The following is an 18,232-nucleotide window of genomic DNA, read 5'->3' on the forward strand; positions in this document are numbered from 1 at the left end:
TTATTGAATATTCTAAGATCTGGTGTTGGATCAAGCCTAGGTAGCACTACACCTGTATGAAGCCTTTCTTCTGGATAAAAGTATAGCTCTGCAATTATTTGTATCTATCATATGCAATGTGAAATGCACATCAGGGAGGTGGAATATCGCAACACATTCAGCAATGCATGAACAATTCATTTAAAAAAGTGGTGTTCATTTAACCCAGAGCTTGACAAACCCAGGAGCCACTGGCTCCTAGAATTTTATCATTGTTGCACCTATCTTCTACAAGCATTCTTGCAACAGTCATAGAAAAACAAGAGTTTTATTGTCTGAAGGCCAGACACTGAGGTATGAAGAAAATGTATCTGTACAAACAATTAAATACAGCCCAAAAATAGCAGTCACAGTTCTTTAAGAGACATGGGCAGGGAAACAGGAGGGGGCTTCTCCTGTAGGATACTGAACAAATTTACATAAAAAAAAGATTGGTGGGGAAAAAAAATAATAATAAAAATAATAAAAGTTAAAATATTGCAAAAGGCTCAAGAGAGTCCGATTCAGTGACAACTGTAAGAACAAGAAACAGTTCTATAAGAACCTAAGAATCCATCACTACTCGGCACAATCAGAAGCCTTTCAAGTATAATTAGCAGCAGGTGTCACAATGGCATCTTGTTTCCTTCAACACTGATTTTCACAGCATGACCAAAGTTGTTCCTCTTTTTCAAGTCTGTGAATTTCCTCATCTGTTTGTCTATTCGGCTCACCCCCTTTTTGGAGCTTCCTGGATACTGCAAATAAAAAACAATTGTACATATCAGAGAAATACACATGGGTTATGTTGCTTTATTTTGTATGCTCCACAGCTCCGGTGGCTGGGCTTTGGCATTAGCCTTAAATAAAGAGACAGTAAACAAGACATTTCTTATTTTTCTATAGAACAACATTTAAGCAAACTGTTAACAGTTATAAAACTTCATACTTGATGCAAGGTTTTTATAAAACCAAACTCTACCCACGACTTGCTTTATTGGATGAGACAATCAAGGCTTGAGTCTGCTACTAAAAAGTAATAAGTGCCCAGCATCCACAAATCCCAGAGTGAGCGCAAGCTGCAGGAGTGCGACCCATCAATGTCAGCAATTTGAGAAAAGGCAGCAGCACCTCAATATAACCAAAACGGTTTCTCATTTATTGGTACAGCATAGAACTAACAATTGTTATTTGTATGCTGTTCCAATAAAGGAGAAAAAGTATTGGATATATATTTGTTGAATTGAGTCAGCAACTGACAAGGCTAGCCATGTTCACTGTAAAAGAATAAAGTGCTTTGCTTTGTAATGGTTACCTGCTAAAGCCATTTGTATATGCTATGTAGCAGGCTTAGCTTTAAGAACTCTGAAGAGTGCATTTCCAGCTCTGAGAATTAGAAAATCTACAAATTTGCAGTTAAAATACATGGAGAGCAAAGTAGAGTATACTGCAGCTATTTTACTATGCATAATTAAGCTTTTAACATACAAAAAATAAATATGCTTACTGTCCCTTTAAATTACAAATGAACACAAGCAGAGCATACTAAAAGGCAATTTGTACACAAGCTGAAGGTATACAGAGGTAATGTTAAATTATTCCATAGTTACACCGCAACATTAAAATAATCAGGTTAAAAATATTAAAATGCAGTTCCATTTGACAAATGTCACCTTCAAAAAACACAAAACATGCCTGTTATTACAGCCCATACAGCATTATAGTATCCTAATAAATTCATGTTTAGGGAACTGCATACAGAAGACATAAATACTTATGAACACAGGTATAGTTTTGCTCCTCTTGTTTTTCTCCCTTGTTAAAATCCTCCAACTTCCAAGCCATCCGCTTCATAAAGCCCACCGGTCATAAAAATCCAGTACAAACCAAATCCTTGATGCAACCACATGCTATAAGAATTAATATTCAAAAGTAAAGCTTTAAAACCATGACAGATGTTAAAACGGAAGGATGGCTTTTCTGTCTGGCATGATTCCGATTCTATTGCTTTATGTAACAGTATCTATATCTAGAGTATTCTCTATGGTGTAAGCAAGATATACAGGACATGCATTCTTCTCTGATACATGCCATATAGTATGTTTTATGTTAGTAGCGACCGTTTTTAATCTGAGAAGTATATCTGTGCATGCACAGCACAAAAGATTCTCCACACACCAGCAGTGCCTCTAGGAAGCAATACCTCTCACGCGGACTGTAAGACTCAGCACCAGTATCAAAGAGGCATCCTGTTTCCCTCAATGCTGAATTTGACAGCATGTGTGGATTTAGTAATCCTTTTCTTTTCAGCAAAGCGTCTTTTATGCTTTTCTAGGCGAGTAATACCTTTTCGAACACCTCCAAACTAAAAGGATGCCACCAATTTTTATGGAAAAAGTAAAAGACAGGATGAAAAGAAAGGCCATAACAGGGTAAGGAAAGAAAAATTGAAAAAAAGTATTAAAGATAGGGAGCAGCTCCCTAACTGTGGTTTAAAGACAGACTACCCCCACCCAAAAAACAAAACAGAACCAATACTCATCACTTACCCGAGAGTTTTCCATTTCCACATTCCACTTGGGACGGACTACATAATCTTTGTTGGAAGGCAGAGGAACTCTAGCACGAGCACAGAATCCTGGGTCACCTGGTCGCAAAGCTCTAAAGAAATGTTGTTAACAGTTTAGAGGATTATCCATTGTCTTATTTTAACACAATGTAGGAATTAGATTTAAACAACTTATTGTCATACAAAAGCAAGTGCCAACCCACACCCATTACACAAAATACAAAGAAATTAATGCTAAGAAAAAGCTTATGTTCAAACGCCCTGTTAAAATAATGATAAACAAAAATACATCATTTTGGAACAGTTTTTTCCCCCAGATGTTCAGTAGAGAATGTTAAAAATTGTATTTAAGTTCTCATACATATAAAGTATGGGATAGAGGCAAAAACATTAAGGAAAAAAAAAACATTGTGAAAGTGAAAAGATACCTTTAGAATAATTTTTGCGGAGAAGAAAGAACAAAATAAAAATTAATAACTTACTTTTCTTCTCCTGTCAACACTTTTTCCAAGTCCCTTCTTGGTGTCTGTCCACCGGAACTACATGTTAAGAGAAAATAATATATAAAAAATCGTAACAAGTGGAAACTAAGAAATATATTCAGCATATTTGCTTTTTGCACAGAAGTTTGTGGCATATTACAGCAGACGGTAAACTTTACAACTAAACCTTAAGAGCCACCACTGTAATCTGGACTCAAACCTTGCATTAGGCTCCATTCCTTTCTTTAGCCATAACTATTAACATCCACCAAACTTGTAAACTAAAACATAATTACACAAAGATTTTAAAAGTCCATCTACTATAATGAAACATCCTTCCTATCCTCAAAACAGCTCACAGTATAGACTAGGTGAAATGCACGATTTTGTGGAATGCAGTTTAAAATTTAAAAACACCATATCTATAGTAAACAAAATAAACTAAATGATTTAAAAATCTGTCGGTTTAACCCGTTTCCTACGTTAAGACGTTCCATGCAGTCCTAACTGTGCTGGGCTTTAGCGCCGTTCGGACGGCATGGAACGTCCTAGCCGTTTGGCTGTCCTGAAGCCAACAGCACTTTGTGAATGGGATCGGGGTCTGGAGAATGTGCCTAGCGTCACAGGGATGCCCCCCGGACCCAATACCATCATTAAAATCTTGCGATCACATACATAACGTGATTTCAATTTGTTTACATCGGAAAGTTGTTCCGATGTAGACAAATTAACCCAGTCATGAAAGGGTAAAAAAAAAAAAAAAACAATTTATGTAAGAACTTACCTGATAAATTCATTTCTTTCATATTAGCAAGAGTCCATGAGCTAGTGACGTATGGGATATACATTCCTACCAGGAGGGGCAAAGTTTCCCAAACCTCAAAATGCCTATAAATACACCCCTCACCACACCCACAATTCAGTTTAACGAATAGCCAAGAAGTGGGGTGATAAAAAAGTGCGAAAGCATATAAAATAAGGAATTGGAATAATTGTGCTTTATACAAAATCATAACCACCACAAAAAAAGGGCGGGCCTCATGGACTCTTGCTAATATGAAAGAAATGAATTTATCAGGTAAGTTCTTACATAAATTATGTTTTCTTTCATGTAATTAGCAAGAGTCCATGAGCTAGTGACGTATGGGATAATGACTACCCAAGATGTGGATCTTTCCACACAAGAGTCACTAGAGAGGGAGGGATAAAATAAAGACAGCCAATTCCTGCTGAAAATAATCCACACCCAAAATAAAGTTTAACGAAAAACATAAGCAGAAGATTCAAACTGAAACCGCTGCCTGAAGTACTTTTCTACCAAAAACTGCTTCAGAAGAAGAAAATACATCAAAATGGTAGAATTTAGTAAAAGTATGCAAAGAGGACCAAGTTGCTGCTTTGCAGATCTGGTCAACCGAAGCTTCATTCTTAAACGCCCAGGAAGTAGAAACTGACCTAGTAGAATGAGCTGTAATCCTATGAGGCGGAGTTTTACCCGACTCAACATAGGCAAGATGAATTAAAGATTTCAACCAAGATGCCAAAGAAATGGCAGAAGCTTTCTGGCCTTTTCTAGAACCGGAAAAGATAACAAATAGACTAGAAGTCTTACGGAAAGATTTCGTAGCTTCAACATAATATTTCAAAGCTCTAACAACATCCAAAGAATGCAACGATTTCTCCTTAGAATTCTTAGGATTAGGACATAATGAAGGAACCACAATTTCCCTACTAATGTTGTTGGAATTCACAACTTTAGGTAAAAATTCAAAAGAAGTTCGCAACACCGCCTTATCCTGATGAAAAATCAGAAAAGGAGACTCACAAGAAAGAGCAGATAATTCAGAAACTCTTCTAGCAGAAGAGATGGCCAAAAGGAACAAAACTTTCCAAGAAAGTAATTTAATGTCCAATGAATGCATAGGTTCAAACGAAGAAGCTTGAAGAGCTCCCAGAACCAAATTCAAACTCCAAGGAGGAGAAATTGACTTAATGACAGGTTTTATACGTACCAAAGCTTGTACAAAACAATGAATATCAGGAAGAATAGCAATCTTTCTATGAAAAAGAACTGAAAGAGCAGAGATTTGTCCTTTCAAAGAACTTGCGGACAAACCCTTATCTAAACCATCCTGAAGAAACTGTAAAATTCTCGGTATTCTAAAAGAATGCCAAGAAAAATGATGAGAAAGACACCAAGAAATATAAGTCTTCCAGACTCTATAATATATCTCTCGAGATACAGATTTACGAGCCTGTAACATAGTAGTAATGACAGAGTCAGAGAAACCTCTTTGACCAAGAATCAAGCGTTCAATCTCCATACCTTTAAATTTAAGGATTTCAGATCCTGATGGAAAAAGGGACCTTTTGACAGAAGGTCTGGTCTTAACGGAAGAGTCCACGGTTGGCAGGAGGCCATCCGGACAAGATCCGCATACCAAAACCTGTGAGGCCATGCCGGAGCTACCAGCAGAACAAACGAGCATTCCTTCAGAATCTTGGAGATTACTCTTGGAAGAAGAACTAGAGGCGGAAAGATATAGGCAGGATGATACTTCCAAGGAAGTGATAATGCATCCACTGCCTCCGCCTGAGGATCCCGGGATCTGGACAGATACCTGGGAAGTTTCTTGTTTAGATGGGACGCCATCAGATCTATTTCTGGAAGTTCCCACATTTGAACAATCTGAAGAAATACCTCTGGGTGAAGAGACCATTCGCCCGGATGCAACGTTTGGCGACTGAGATAATCCGCTTCCCAATTGTCTATACCTGGGATATGAACCGCAGAGATTAGACAGGAGCTGGATTCCGCCCAAACCAAAATTCGAGATACTTCTTTCATAGCCAGAGGACTGTGAGTCCCTCCTTGATGATTGATGTATGCCACAGTTGTGACATTGTCTGTCTGAAAACAAATGAACGATTCTCTCTTCAGAAGAGGCCAAAACTGAAGAGCTCTGAAAATTGCACGGAGTTCCAAAATATTGATCGGAAATCTCACCTCCTGAGATTCCCAAACTCCTTGTGCTGTCAGAGATCCCCACACAGCTCCCCAACCCTAGAGACTTGCATCTGTTGAAATTACAGTCCAGGTCGGAAGCACAAAAGAAGCCCCCTGAATTAAACGATGGTGATCTGTCCACCATGTTAGAGAGTGTCGAACAATCGGTTTTAAAGATATTGTTTGAGATATCTTCGTGTAATCCTTGCACCATTGCTTCAGCATACAGAGCTGAAGAGGTCGCATGTGAAAACGAGCAAAGGGGATCGCGTCCGATGCAGCAGTCATAAGACCTAGAATTTCCATGCATAAGGCTACCGAAGGGAATGATTGTGACTGAAGGTTTCGACAAGCTGCAATCAATTTTAGACGTCTCTTGTCTGTTAAAGACAGAGTCATGGACACTGAATCCATCTGGAAACCCAGAAAGGTTACCCTTGTCTGAGGAATCAAAGAACTTTTTGGTAAATTGATCCTCCAACCATGATCTTGAAGAAACACCACAAGTCGATTCGTATGAGATTCTGCTAAATGTAAAGACTGAGCAAGTACCAAGATATCGTCCAAATAAGGAAATACCACAATACCCTGTTCTCTGATTACAGACAGAAGGGCACCGAGAACCTTTGAAAAAATTCTTGGAGCTGTCGCTAGGCCAAACGGCAGAGCCACAAACTGGTAATGCTTGTCCAGAAAAGAGAATCTCAGGAACTGATAATGATCTGGATGAATCGGAATATGCAGATATGCATCCTGTAAATCTATTGTGGACATATAATTCCCTTGCTGAACAAAAGGCAAGATAGTCCTTACAGTTACCATTTTGAACGTTGGTATTCGTACATAACGATTCAATATTTTTAGATCCAGAACTGGTCTGAAGGAGTTCTCCTTCTTTGGTACAATGAAGAGATTTGAATAAAACCCCATCCCCTGTTCCAGAACTGGAACTGGCATAATTACTCCAGTCAACTCTAGATCTGAAACACATTTCAGAAATGCTTGAGCTTTTACTGGATTTACTGGGACACGGGAAAGAAAAAATCTCTTTGCAGGAGGTCTCATCTTGAAACCAATCCTGTACCCTTCCGAAACAATGTTCTGAATCCAAAGATTGTGAACAGAATTGATCCAAATTTCTTTGAAAAAACGTAACCTGCCCCCTACCAGCTGAGCTGGAATGAGGGCCGCACCTTCATGTGGACTTAGAAGCAGGCTTTGCCTTTCTAGCTGGCTTGGATTTATTCCAGACTGGAGATGGTTTCCAAACTGAAACTGCTCCTGAGGATGAAGGATCAGGCTTTTGTTCTTTGTTGAAACGAAAACGATTATTAGCCCTACTTTTACCTTTAGATTTTTTATCCTGTGGTAAAAAAGTTCCTTTCCCACCAGTAACAGTTGAAATGATGGAATCCAACTGAGAACCAAATAATTTGTTACCCTGGAAAGAAATAGAAAGTAAAGTTGATTTAGAAGCCATATCAGCATTCCAAGTTTTAAGCCATAAAGCTCTTCTAGCTAAAATAGCTAGAGACATAAACCTGACATCAACTCTGATAATATCAAAAATGGCATCACAGATAAAATTATTAGCATGCTGTAGAAGAATAATAATATCATGAGAATCACGATGTGTTACTTGTTGCGCTAAAGTTTCCAACCAAAAAGTTGAAGCTGCAGCAACATCAGCCAAAGATATAGCAGGTCTAAGAAGATTACCTGAACACAGATAAGCTTTTCTTAGAAAGGACTCAATTTTCCTATCTAGAGGATCCTTAAACGAAGTACCATCTGACGTAGGAATAGTAGTACGTTTAGCAAGGGTAGAAATAGCCCCATCAACTTTAGGGATTTTGTCCCAAAATTCCAATCTGTCAGACGGCACAGGATATAAATGCTTAAAGGGACAGTTTACTCAAAATTTTTCTCCCCTTTAATTTGTTCCCAATGATCCACTTTACCTGCTGGAGTGTATTAAATTGTTTACAAGTAGCTTCTTTACCCTTATATTGGCATTTGAAATTGTTAATTTAGCATGTGGCATCCCCACCTATTCTGAAAGTTTGTGGCCGCGCGTACCAGCTAGAGATAAGCTTTGTAAACACAGCCAGCAGAAGAAATTACACTCCCAGTGCGATATAGCAGAGATAAGGTAATACAATGTTGATTTTCCATTGTTCTCTCAAAGTACTGGTGATAGTTTAAAGGACAGATATAAGATAAATAAGCAGGTATATTTGCACAATGTGATACAGTAATGAGATCGGATTATACCTACAAGCTCAACCTATTTTATTAGGCTGTGGCTTCAAAACATAAAATCAGAGCTTTAATATACACAAATAAACCTTAAAAAACTAATTTGCATACATTTTTTACTCTGCAGTTAGTAAAAAAAGCAATTGTAAACACATTAAGGGAAAAACTATTTTACAGTATACTGTCCCTTTAAAACGTTTAGAAGGAGTAAATGAATTACCTAATTTATCCCATTCTTTGGAAATTACTGCAGAAATAGCATTAGGAACAGGAAAAACTTCTGGAATAACCACAGGAGCTTTAAATACCTTATCCAAACGTTTAGAATTAGTATCAGGAGGACCAGAATCCTCTATTTCTAAAGCAATTAGTACTTCTTTAAGTAAAGAACAAATAAATTCCATTTTAAATAAATATGAAGATTTATCAGCATCAACCTCAGAGACAGAATCCTCTGAACCAGAGGAGTCATCAGAATGATGATGTTCATTTAAAAATTCATCTGTAGGGAGAGAAGTTTTAAAAGATTTTTTACGTTTACTAGAAGGAGAAATAACAGACATAGCCTTCTTTATGGATTCAGAAACAAAATCTCTTATATTATCAGGAACATTCTGCACCTTAGATGTTGAAGGAACTGCAACAGGCAATGGTACTTTACTAAAGGAAATATTATCTGCTTTAACAAGTTTGTCATGACAATCAATACAAACAACAGCTGGAGAAATGGCTACCAAAAGTTTACAGCAGATGCACTTAGCTTTGGTAGATTCAGTACTTGACAGCGATTTTCCTGTAGTATCTTCTGACTCAGATGCAACGTGAGACATCTTGCAATATGTAAGAGAAAAAACAACATATATAAAGCAAAATTGATCAAATTCCTTAAATGACAGTTTCAGGAATGGGAAAAAATGCCAAGAACAAGCCTCTAGCAACCAGAAGCAATAAAAAATGAGACTTAAATAATTGAGGAGACTAAAGCGACGCCCATATTATTTGGCGCCTAAATGCTTTTGGCGCCAAAATGACGCCATATCCGGAACGCCGACATTTTTTGGCGCGAAATAACGTCAAAAAATGACGTAACTTCCGGCGACACGTATGACGCCGGAAACGGAAATAGAATTTTGCGCCAAAAAAGTCCGCGCCAAAAATGACGTAATAAAAAGAGGCATTTTCAGCCCCCGCGAGCCTAATAGCCCACCGGGAAGAGTCAAATTTTTGAAGGTAAGAAAAAATGAATAAATCAAAAAATGCATTATCCCAAATATGAAACTGACTGTCTGAAAATAAGGAAAGTTGAACATTCTGAGTCAAGGCAAATAAATGTTTGAATACATATATTTAGAACTTTATAAACAAAGTGCCCAACCATAGCTTGGAGTGTCACAGAAAATAAGACTTACTTACCCCAGGACACTCATCTACATATAGCAGATAGCCAAACCAGTACTGAAACGAGAATCAGCAGAGGTAATGGTATATATAAGAGTATATCGTCGATCTGAAAAGGGAGGTAAGAGATGAATCTCTACGACCGATAACAGAGAACCTATGAAATAGACCCCGTAGAAGGAGATCACTGCATTCTAATAGGCAATACTCTTCTCACATCCCTCTGACATTCACTGCACGCTGAGAGGAAAACCGGGCTCCAACTTGCTGCGGAGCGCATATCAACGTAGAATCTAGCACAAACTTACTTCACCACCTCCATCGGAGGCAAAGTTTGTAAAACTGAATTGTGGGTGTGGTGAGGGGTGTATTTATAGGCATTTTGAGGTTTGGGAAACTTTGCCCCTCCTGGTAGGAATGTATATCCCATACGTCACTAGCTCATGGACTCTTGCTAATTACATGAAAGAAAAGAAGTTTAGTGAAAAAGATCATAGAAATTTCAAAAACTTGTATGCGCCAAAGGGCAAAAACTAAATTTATGCTTACCTGATAAATTTCTTTCTTTCTTGACACGATGAGTCCACGGATCATCTAGTTACTAATGGGATTAATCACTCCTGCCCAGCAGGAGGCGGCAAAGAGCACCCCAGCAAAGCTGTTAAATATCACCTCCCTTCCCTCCTACCCCAGTCATTCGACTGAAGTAAAGGAGATAAAGGAAGCAACAAGGTGCAGAGGTGTCTGACGTTTATAACATACCAACACCCTGTCTAAAAGAACAGGGCGGGCCGTAGATTCATTGTGTCAAGAAAGAAAGAAATTTATCAGGTAAGCATAAATTTTGTTTTATTTCTAATGACACGATGAGTCCACGGATCATCTAATTACTAATGGGATTCAATACCCAAGCTAGATTACACAGATGATAAGGGAGGGATAAGACAGGGAACCTAAACGGAAGGCACCACTGCTTGAAGAACCTTTCTCCCAAAAGCAGCCTCAGCCGAGGCAAAAGTGTCAAATTTATAGAATTTCGAAAACGTGTGAAGAGAGGACCAAGTTGCAGCCTTGCAAATCTGTTCCACAGAAGCTTCATTTTTGAATGCCCATAAGGAAGAAACAGCCCTCGTGGAATGAGCCGTAACTCTCTCTGGAGGCTGCTGTCCAGCAGTTTGATAGGCAAAACGTACGATACTCTTCAGCCATAAAGAAAGAGAAGTAGCCGTAGCTTTCTGTCCCTTACGTTTTCCCGAGAAAACCACAAACAAAGCAAAAGACTGACGAAAATCCTTAGTCACCTGTAAGTAAGTTTTTAGTGGCCTTTCCTTCTGCACAAGGAAGGAACAACAATCTTCTGATTAATGTTCTGGTCAGAAACTACTTTAGGTAGAAACCCTAACTTTGTAAGTAAAACGACCTTATCTGAATGAAAAATAAGGTAAAGAGACTCATACTGTAATGTCGAGAGCTCTGACACTCTACGAGCAAATGAAATAGCAACAAGAAACAAAACTTTCCAAGATAACAACTTAATATCTAAGGAATGCATAGGCTCAAACGGAGCCCCTTGAAGAACCTGAAGAACTAAATTAAGACTCCAGGGAGGAGTAACTAGTTTGAACACAGGCCTGATCCTGACCAAGGCCTGAAAACGATTGCACGTCTGGTACGTCCGCCAGACGTTTATGTAACAAAATAGACAAGGCAGATATTTGACCCCTTAGGGAACTTGCAGATAATCCCTTCTCCAAACCTTCTTGAAGAAAGGACAGAATTCTAGGAATCCTAACTCTATTCCAAGAGTAGCCCTTGGATTCACACAAATATAGATATTTACACCATATCTTGTGGTAAATCTTTCTAGTCACAGGTTTACGAGCCTGGATCATGGTCTCTATGACCGATTCTGAAAATCCCTGCTTGGATAAAATTAAGCATTCAATCTCCAAGCAGTCAGCTTCAGAGAAACTAGATTTGGATGAAGGAAGAGCCCTTGAAGTAGAAGGTCCTTCCTCAACGAAGTCTCCAAGGTGGAAGAGATGACATGTCCACCAGGTCTGCATACCAAATTCTGCGAGGCCACACCAGTGCAATGAGGATCACTGACGCCCTCTCCTGCTTGATTCGAACAATGACCCGAGGTAGAAGAGCGAATGGAGAAATAGGTATGCAAAACTGAAGGTCCAAGGTACCGCCAGGGCGTCTATCAGTACAAGTAAAAGAGTAGTCTCCAGCTGTGATTAAAAGTTGACCTTTATTTTACATACAAGAACCAGTGAAGCAACGTTTCGGGCTAACAATAAGCCCTTTCTCAAGCCTGACATTTAGTGACTAAAACAGTGTTTAAATAGCCATAATGGCGCCAAGTGATTGCGTTAATTGCATTAGTATCGCCATCTAGTGGTAAAAAATACAAAAACCTATATAACAATTTGTTGCAATTTATGTGCTACAGAATTAACAATGTATATACTAGAAAACACAGTACCTAGCAATTCCATATAAATGATTAAGATGTGACATCATAAGACTTCAAACATAATATAAATACAAATTTAACAAAAAAATATTTTATATTCTACAAAAATTTGTGCCATTCATAAATATTCATTATGTTACAAATTTCATCTACAAAGATTCCATCCATAAAAACACAATCAATACATTTATTAAAAATTAGTATGTGTAAGAAAATCCTAAAAGAAAATTCCCACATACACTAATATGTCAAAATAATAAAACAACTTATTGAACATTCAGAATATTAATGGGTTAATTTCCAATGCATACATAATGCTAATGCATTAATAGATGTCAAAAATTATATATAACCCATAGAGGAATAAAAAAAAAGAACACAAGAAGCAAAAACACATAGGTAAAGTAGATCAAAGGAGCCCTATATAAATGGTCAAATTCCAAGTTTTTAAATTTAAATCTTAAATTTTAAAAGTTGTCTATTTGCATTCTCTATTAAGTCCTTTAGGCCACAGAGTATTTAATTTGTTAATCCAAAAGGCCTCTCTTTTATTTAAAAGAGCCTCCCTATCTCCACCTCTTCTAGGCATACGAATTTGCTCAATGATTTGAAAACGAAGCTGGCTAATATTATGCCCAGCCTGCAAAAAATGTGAAGAAACCGGAGCATCCTTACCACACCTGATATTTGACTTGTGTTCAGAGATCCTCTCTCTTGCCTCTCTGGTCGATTGTCCAATGTATAGTAAAGAACATGGACACTTAATGGCATAAATAATAAACTCTGATCTACAAGTCAAATATTCCTTAATTATGTATTTACCCGTGTAGGGATAAAAAAAAAACCTCTATCTCCCTTAATCATTGAATTGCAATTGATACACGAAAGACAAGGGAAACATCCTGTACGTCGCTTCCCAGTAATAGTTCTCCGAGTACATTTGCTACTACCAACATCTGCTCTTACTAACTGATCTTTTATTTTAGGACTTCTTTTGTAAGGTGGCATAGGTAACTCAGAGAATGCTTTAATATCTAGGTGGCATTTTTGTAAAATAAAGCTATCTTTTTTGTGTTTCTTTCTCCCTTTACTGTGTTAGGCATAGGACTTTCAGATCTTGAAATAATGTTTTGTTTCTCCTTCTATACAAGATCAACAGGATAACCCCTCCGTATAAATTTCTCTGCCATTTGTTCCAATCGTGTCATTTTTAAATCAGAATCAGATAATACGGTCTACTCGCATCAATTGACTTTTCGGTATAGCTTTAAAGGTAGAAGGTGTTAAATAACAAAGTGTTATTTTTATCTGTAGGTTTAGAATAAATATCAGCCTTCAAGCCATGTTCACCTTTATAGATACGTGTCCAAAAAATTAATAGATTGTTCATTCCATGTTAAATTAAATTTAACATAGAGAATGCAATTGGACAACTTTTAAAATTTAAGATTTAAAGTTAAAAACTTGGAATTTGACAATTTATATAGGGCTCCTTTGATCTACTTTACCTATGTGTTTAAGTTTGTTTTTGCTTCTTGTGTTCTTTTATTTATTTCTCTATGGGTTATATATCATTTTGACATCTATTAATGCATTGGCATTATGTATGCATTGGAAATTAACCCATTAATATTCTGAATGTTCAATAAGTTGTTTTATTATTTTGACATATTAGTGTATGTGGGAATTTTCATTTAGGATTTTCTTACACATACTAATTTTTAATAAATGTATTGATTGTGTTTTTATGGATGGAATCTTTGTAGATTAAATTTGTAACATAATGAATATTTATGAATGGCACACATTTTTGTAGAATATAAAATATTTTTTTGTTAAATTTATATTATGTTTGAAGTCTTATGATGTCACATCTTAATCATTTATATGGAATTGCTAGGCATTGTATTTTCTAGTATATACATTGTTAATTCTGTAGCACATAAATTGCAACAAATTGTTAGATAGGTTTTTGTATATAGGCAATTTGTATTTTTTACCACTAGATGGCGATACTAATGCAATTAATGCAATCACTAGGCGCCATTATGGCTATTTAAACACCGTTTTAGTCACTAAATGTCAGGCTTGAGAAAGGGCTTATTGTTAGCCCGAAACGTTGCTTCACTGGTTCTTGTATGTAAAATAAAGGTCAACTTTTCATCACAGATGGAGACTACTCTTTTACTTGGATATATATAGGCTTGGTAAGCCTTCTCCGTGCTTTTGTGAATAGTGGGTGCTGTATTCAATTTGTTTGCTTTAAGCGTCTATCAGTACAGCCCGAGGGTCCCTTGACCCATAAGCTCAGAAGCTTGGCATTCTGCCGAGATGCAATGAGATCCAATTTCGGCTGACCCCATTTGAGAATCAGGATGGAAAACACTTCCAGATGGAGTTCCCACTCCCCCGGGTGAAAGGTATGCCTGCTCAGGAAGTCCGCCTCCCAGTTGTCCGCCCCTGGGATGTGGATCGCCGACAGACAGCAATTGTGTGTCTCCGCCCACTGAATTATCTTGGCTACCTCTGACATGGCTAAGGAACTCCGCGTTCCTCCCTGATGGTTGATGTAAGCCACTGAAGTTATGTTGTCCGACTGAAACCTGATGAACTGGGCCGAGGCCAACTGGGGCCAGGCCAGAAGAGCATTGCTCTCAGCTCCAGAATGTTTATGGGCAGAACAGACTCAGACTGAGTCCAAGGTCCCTGAGCCTTTAGAGCCCCAGATTGCTCCCCATCCCAGAAGGCTGGTGTCTGTTGTTACAATCACCCAAGAAGGTCTGCGAAAGCAGGTTCCCTGGGAGAGATGATCCAGAGACAACCACCAAAGAAGAGAATCTCTTGTCTCCTTCCAGCTGTATTCGCGGAGACAGATCCGTATAATCTCTGTTCCATTGACTGAGCATGTTTAACTGCAGAGGTCTGAGGTGGAACCGGGCGAACGGTATGATGTCCATAGCTGCTACCATCAGACCAATTACCTCCATGCACTGAGCCACTGGTGGCCGAGGAGAGGACTGAAGCGCTAGACAAGAATCAAAAATCTTTGATTTCCTGGCATCTGTCAAAAAGATTTTCATTGATAGGGAATCTATTATGGTTCCCAAGAAAGTTACCCTTGTATTTGGAACTAAGGAGCTCTTTTCCAAATTTACCTTCCATCCGTGAGATCGCAGGAAAGATAACATTTCCGTGTGGGATCTTGCTTGTTGAAAGGATGGCGCCTGGACCAGGATGTCGTCCAGATAGGGCGCCACTGCAATGCCCTGTAATCGGAGCACTGCCAACAGGGATCCCAGACCTGTGAGAAAATTCTGGGAGCTGTGGCAAGGCCAAAAGGAAGAGCCACGAATTGGAAGTGTTTGTCTAGAAATGCAAACCTTAGAAACTTGTGATGATCCCTGTGAATGGGAAGATGCAGGTATGTGTTCTTTAAATCCACCGTTGTCATAAACTGACCCTCTTGGACCAAAGGAAGAATGGAACGAATAGTTTCCATCTTGAAGGATGGTACTCTGAGGAATTTGTTTGGACTCTTGAGATCTAAAATTGGTCTGAAGGTTCCCTCCTTTTTGGGAACTATGAACAGATTGGAATAAAACCCCAGACCCTGTTCCTGCATTGGAACAGGAACTATCACTCCCAGGTCGGAGAGGTCCCGTATACAGTGTAAGAACACCTCTCTTTTTGGCTGGTCTACAGATAATATTGAAAGCAGAAACCTGCCCCTGGGAGGAAAATTCTTGAACTCTAGTTTGTATCCCTTGGACACTATGTCCACTACCCAGGGATCCTGAACATCTCGAACCCAAGCCTGAGTGAAGAAGGAAAGCCTGCCCCCCCACGAGATCCGGTAGCGGATCGGGGGAAGTCCCTTCATGCTGATTTTAATTCCATAGTAGGCTTTTTGGATTGTTTTCCCTTGTTCAAAGACTGATTGGGTCTCCAGGAAGGTTTGGACTGCTCCTGCTTAGAAGAGGAAGCTGAAGAATTTCCCTTGAAATTTCGAAAGGAACGAAAATTACTCTAACGTTCCTTTTTGTTTGTTTCTCTTACCCTGAGGGAGAAAATTACCCTTTCCTCCCGTAATATCAGAGATTATTTCCGTCAAACCCGGTCCAAACAAGGTCTTTCCCTTGTAAGGAATCGCTAAAAGTTTAGACTTAGATGACACATCCGCAGACCAAGGTTTTAAGCATAAAGCTCTGCGGGCTAGTACAGCAAAACCTGAAATCTTTGCTCCCAGTTTGATAACCTGTAGGGAATCATCAGTAATAAATGAATTAGCCAACTTAAGGGCTTTTATCCTATCCTGGATCTCATCAAGGGGAGTGTCTGTCCTAATAGCATCAGACAACGCATCAAACCAATATGCCGCTGCACTAGTGACGGTAGCAATGCACACTGCAGGTTGCCATTGTAAACCCTGGTGTACATACATCTTCTTGAGCAACCCCTCTAATTTTTTGTCCATAGGATCCTTAAAGGCACAACTATCCTTTATGGGGATGGTAGTTTTATTGGCCAGAGTGGAAATTGCCCCTTCCAGCTTGGGTACTGTTTGCCAAGACTCCTTGATAGAGTCCGCTATGGGAAACATCTTTTTAAATATAGGTAATAAAGAAAAAGGGATACCCGGTCTCTCCCATTCCTTAGCAATGATCTCAGTAGCTCGATCTAGTACAGGAAAAATCTCCACCAAGGAAGGTACATCAAAATATTTGTTTAGCTTACTGGATTTCTTAGGATTAACTACGACCATGGTGTCGCTGTCGTCCAATGTAGCTAAAACCTCCTTGAGTAACAGACGGAGGTGTTCTAGCTTAAACCTGAACGATACAACTTCAGTATCAGCAGGAGGAATTACACTGTCAGAATCTGAGATTTCACCCTCAGATGCTACCGAAGTATCCTCCTCCTCAGGCTTCTGTGAGGGGGCATTCGAAATAGCAACAACTGCGTCAGTAACCTCGGTTACTGAATGTTTATTTTTCCTCTTGCGCTTTCCCTGCAACATGGGAAAAGCCCACAACGCATCAGAAACTGCAGAGGACATGAGAGAAGCGATGTCTTGCAGCGTAACTCCAGGAGTTGAAAAGGAAGCGCAGGGCACTGCATGTGTGGGCGGTAAAAGTTGGGACGCTTGAGGAGAAAGCTGCGGCATATACTGAACATTATCATTAGACTCCTGAACAGCATCCGCCTTAGAAAATGTTGGCTCAGAAAAAAGTCTCTCTTTGTAATTTAAAGTTCTCTCAATACATGAGGAACAGAGGGATTGGTGGTTCCACATTGGCATCAAAACATAATGAACAAATGACATTTTGCAGGGCCTCTTGGTCCATTCTGACTCACAATGGATCAAATTATCAAATAAAAAACTGAAATTCTTTAATAAAATGTAAACAGAGAAAAACGTTACTGTCTCTTTAAATTTTAAAACATTACGTTTTTTACTTTTGCAGCAAGGCAAACAGATAATGATACAAAAGTTCTACAGATGACATACCTGCCCTGCTGCACCGGAGGAATTCCCCTTTTTTAGTATAACAATCCGGACTCGTCTCACAGTAAAAACAACAGTCCGGAGCAGGCTGAAGCTTCTAGTGATCGTTTCTGTGTCTGAACACTAGCTACTGCGTAGGCACAGTTCCAATCCGGAAGCGCAACGTAAAAAAGGCGTGCAACAGTAGTTGCCGCCTCAGCCAGTCCCACCCATCGTGGGCGTCTTAAACAATAATCTCCCGGTCGGTAAAAAAGGTCTTACAGGCAAACCGGCGGGAGCAGAGAACACCGCACAGAGAATGAGCCTTAAATAATCTCCCGGTCGGTAAAGATCTCTTACAAGCAAACCGCCGGGAGAAGTGAAATCACACAAGTATGAGTGCCTGCTATAATTAAACTGCCTTATGGAATTGTTCCCCCAAACCTATAGAGGAAACTCTGTCCCAATAAATTAATAAATAAATGCCCAATTTTTCTCCAGGCAACAAGGCAGCTCACTAGGTTTGAGAGGT

The 18,232-nt window shown here is 39.0% G+C and overlaps 1 protein-coding gene across 2 annotated transcripts in view; it reads right to left on the reverse strand.

The window, feature by feature from the left end:
• Positions 1-291: 291 nt before the first annotated feature.
• IWS1 (interacts with SUPT6H, CTD assembly factor 1) overlaps positions 292-18,232 on the reverse strand; it is a 54,224-nt gene continuing 36,283 nt past the window's right edge. The window contains exons 12-15 of one of the 2 annotated variants that reach the window (XM_053709941.1): positions 3,070-3,126; positions 2,568-2,679; positions 2,222-2,383; positions 749-776 (exon numbers count right to left, since the gene is read on the reverse strand). In XM_053709941.1, the coding sequence (XP_053565916.1) occupies positions 2,255-2,383; positions 2,568-2,679; positions 3,070-3,126 (298 nt within the window). In that variant the 3' untranslated portion in view covers positions 749-776; positions 2,222-2,254. Of the gene's footprint in view, positions 777-2,221; positions 2,384-2,567; positions 2,680-3,069; positions 3,127-18,232 lie in introns of both variants that reach the window. The other variant, XM_053709940.1, reaches the window with a different exon arrangement.

This window comes from Bombina bombina, chromosome 4, assembly GCF_027579735.1.
Source record: "Bombina bombina isolate aBomBom1 chromosome 4, aBomBom1.pri, whole genome shotgun sequence".
Taxonomy (NCBI): domain Eukaryota; kingdom Metazoa; phylum Chordata; class Amphibia; order Anura; family Bombinatoridae; genus Bombina; species Bombina bombina.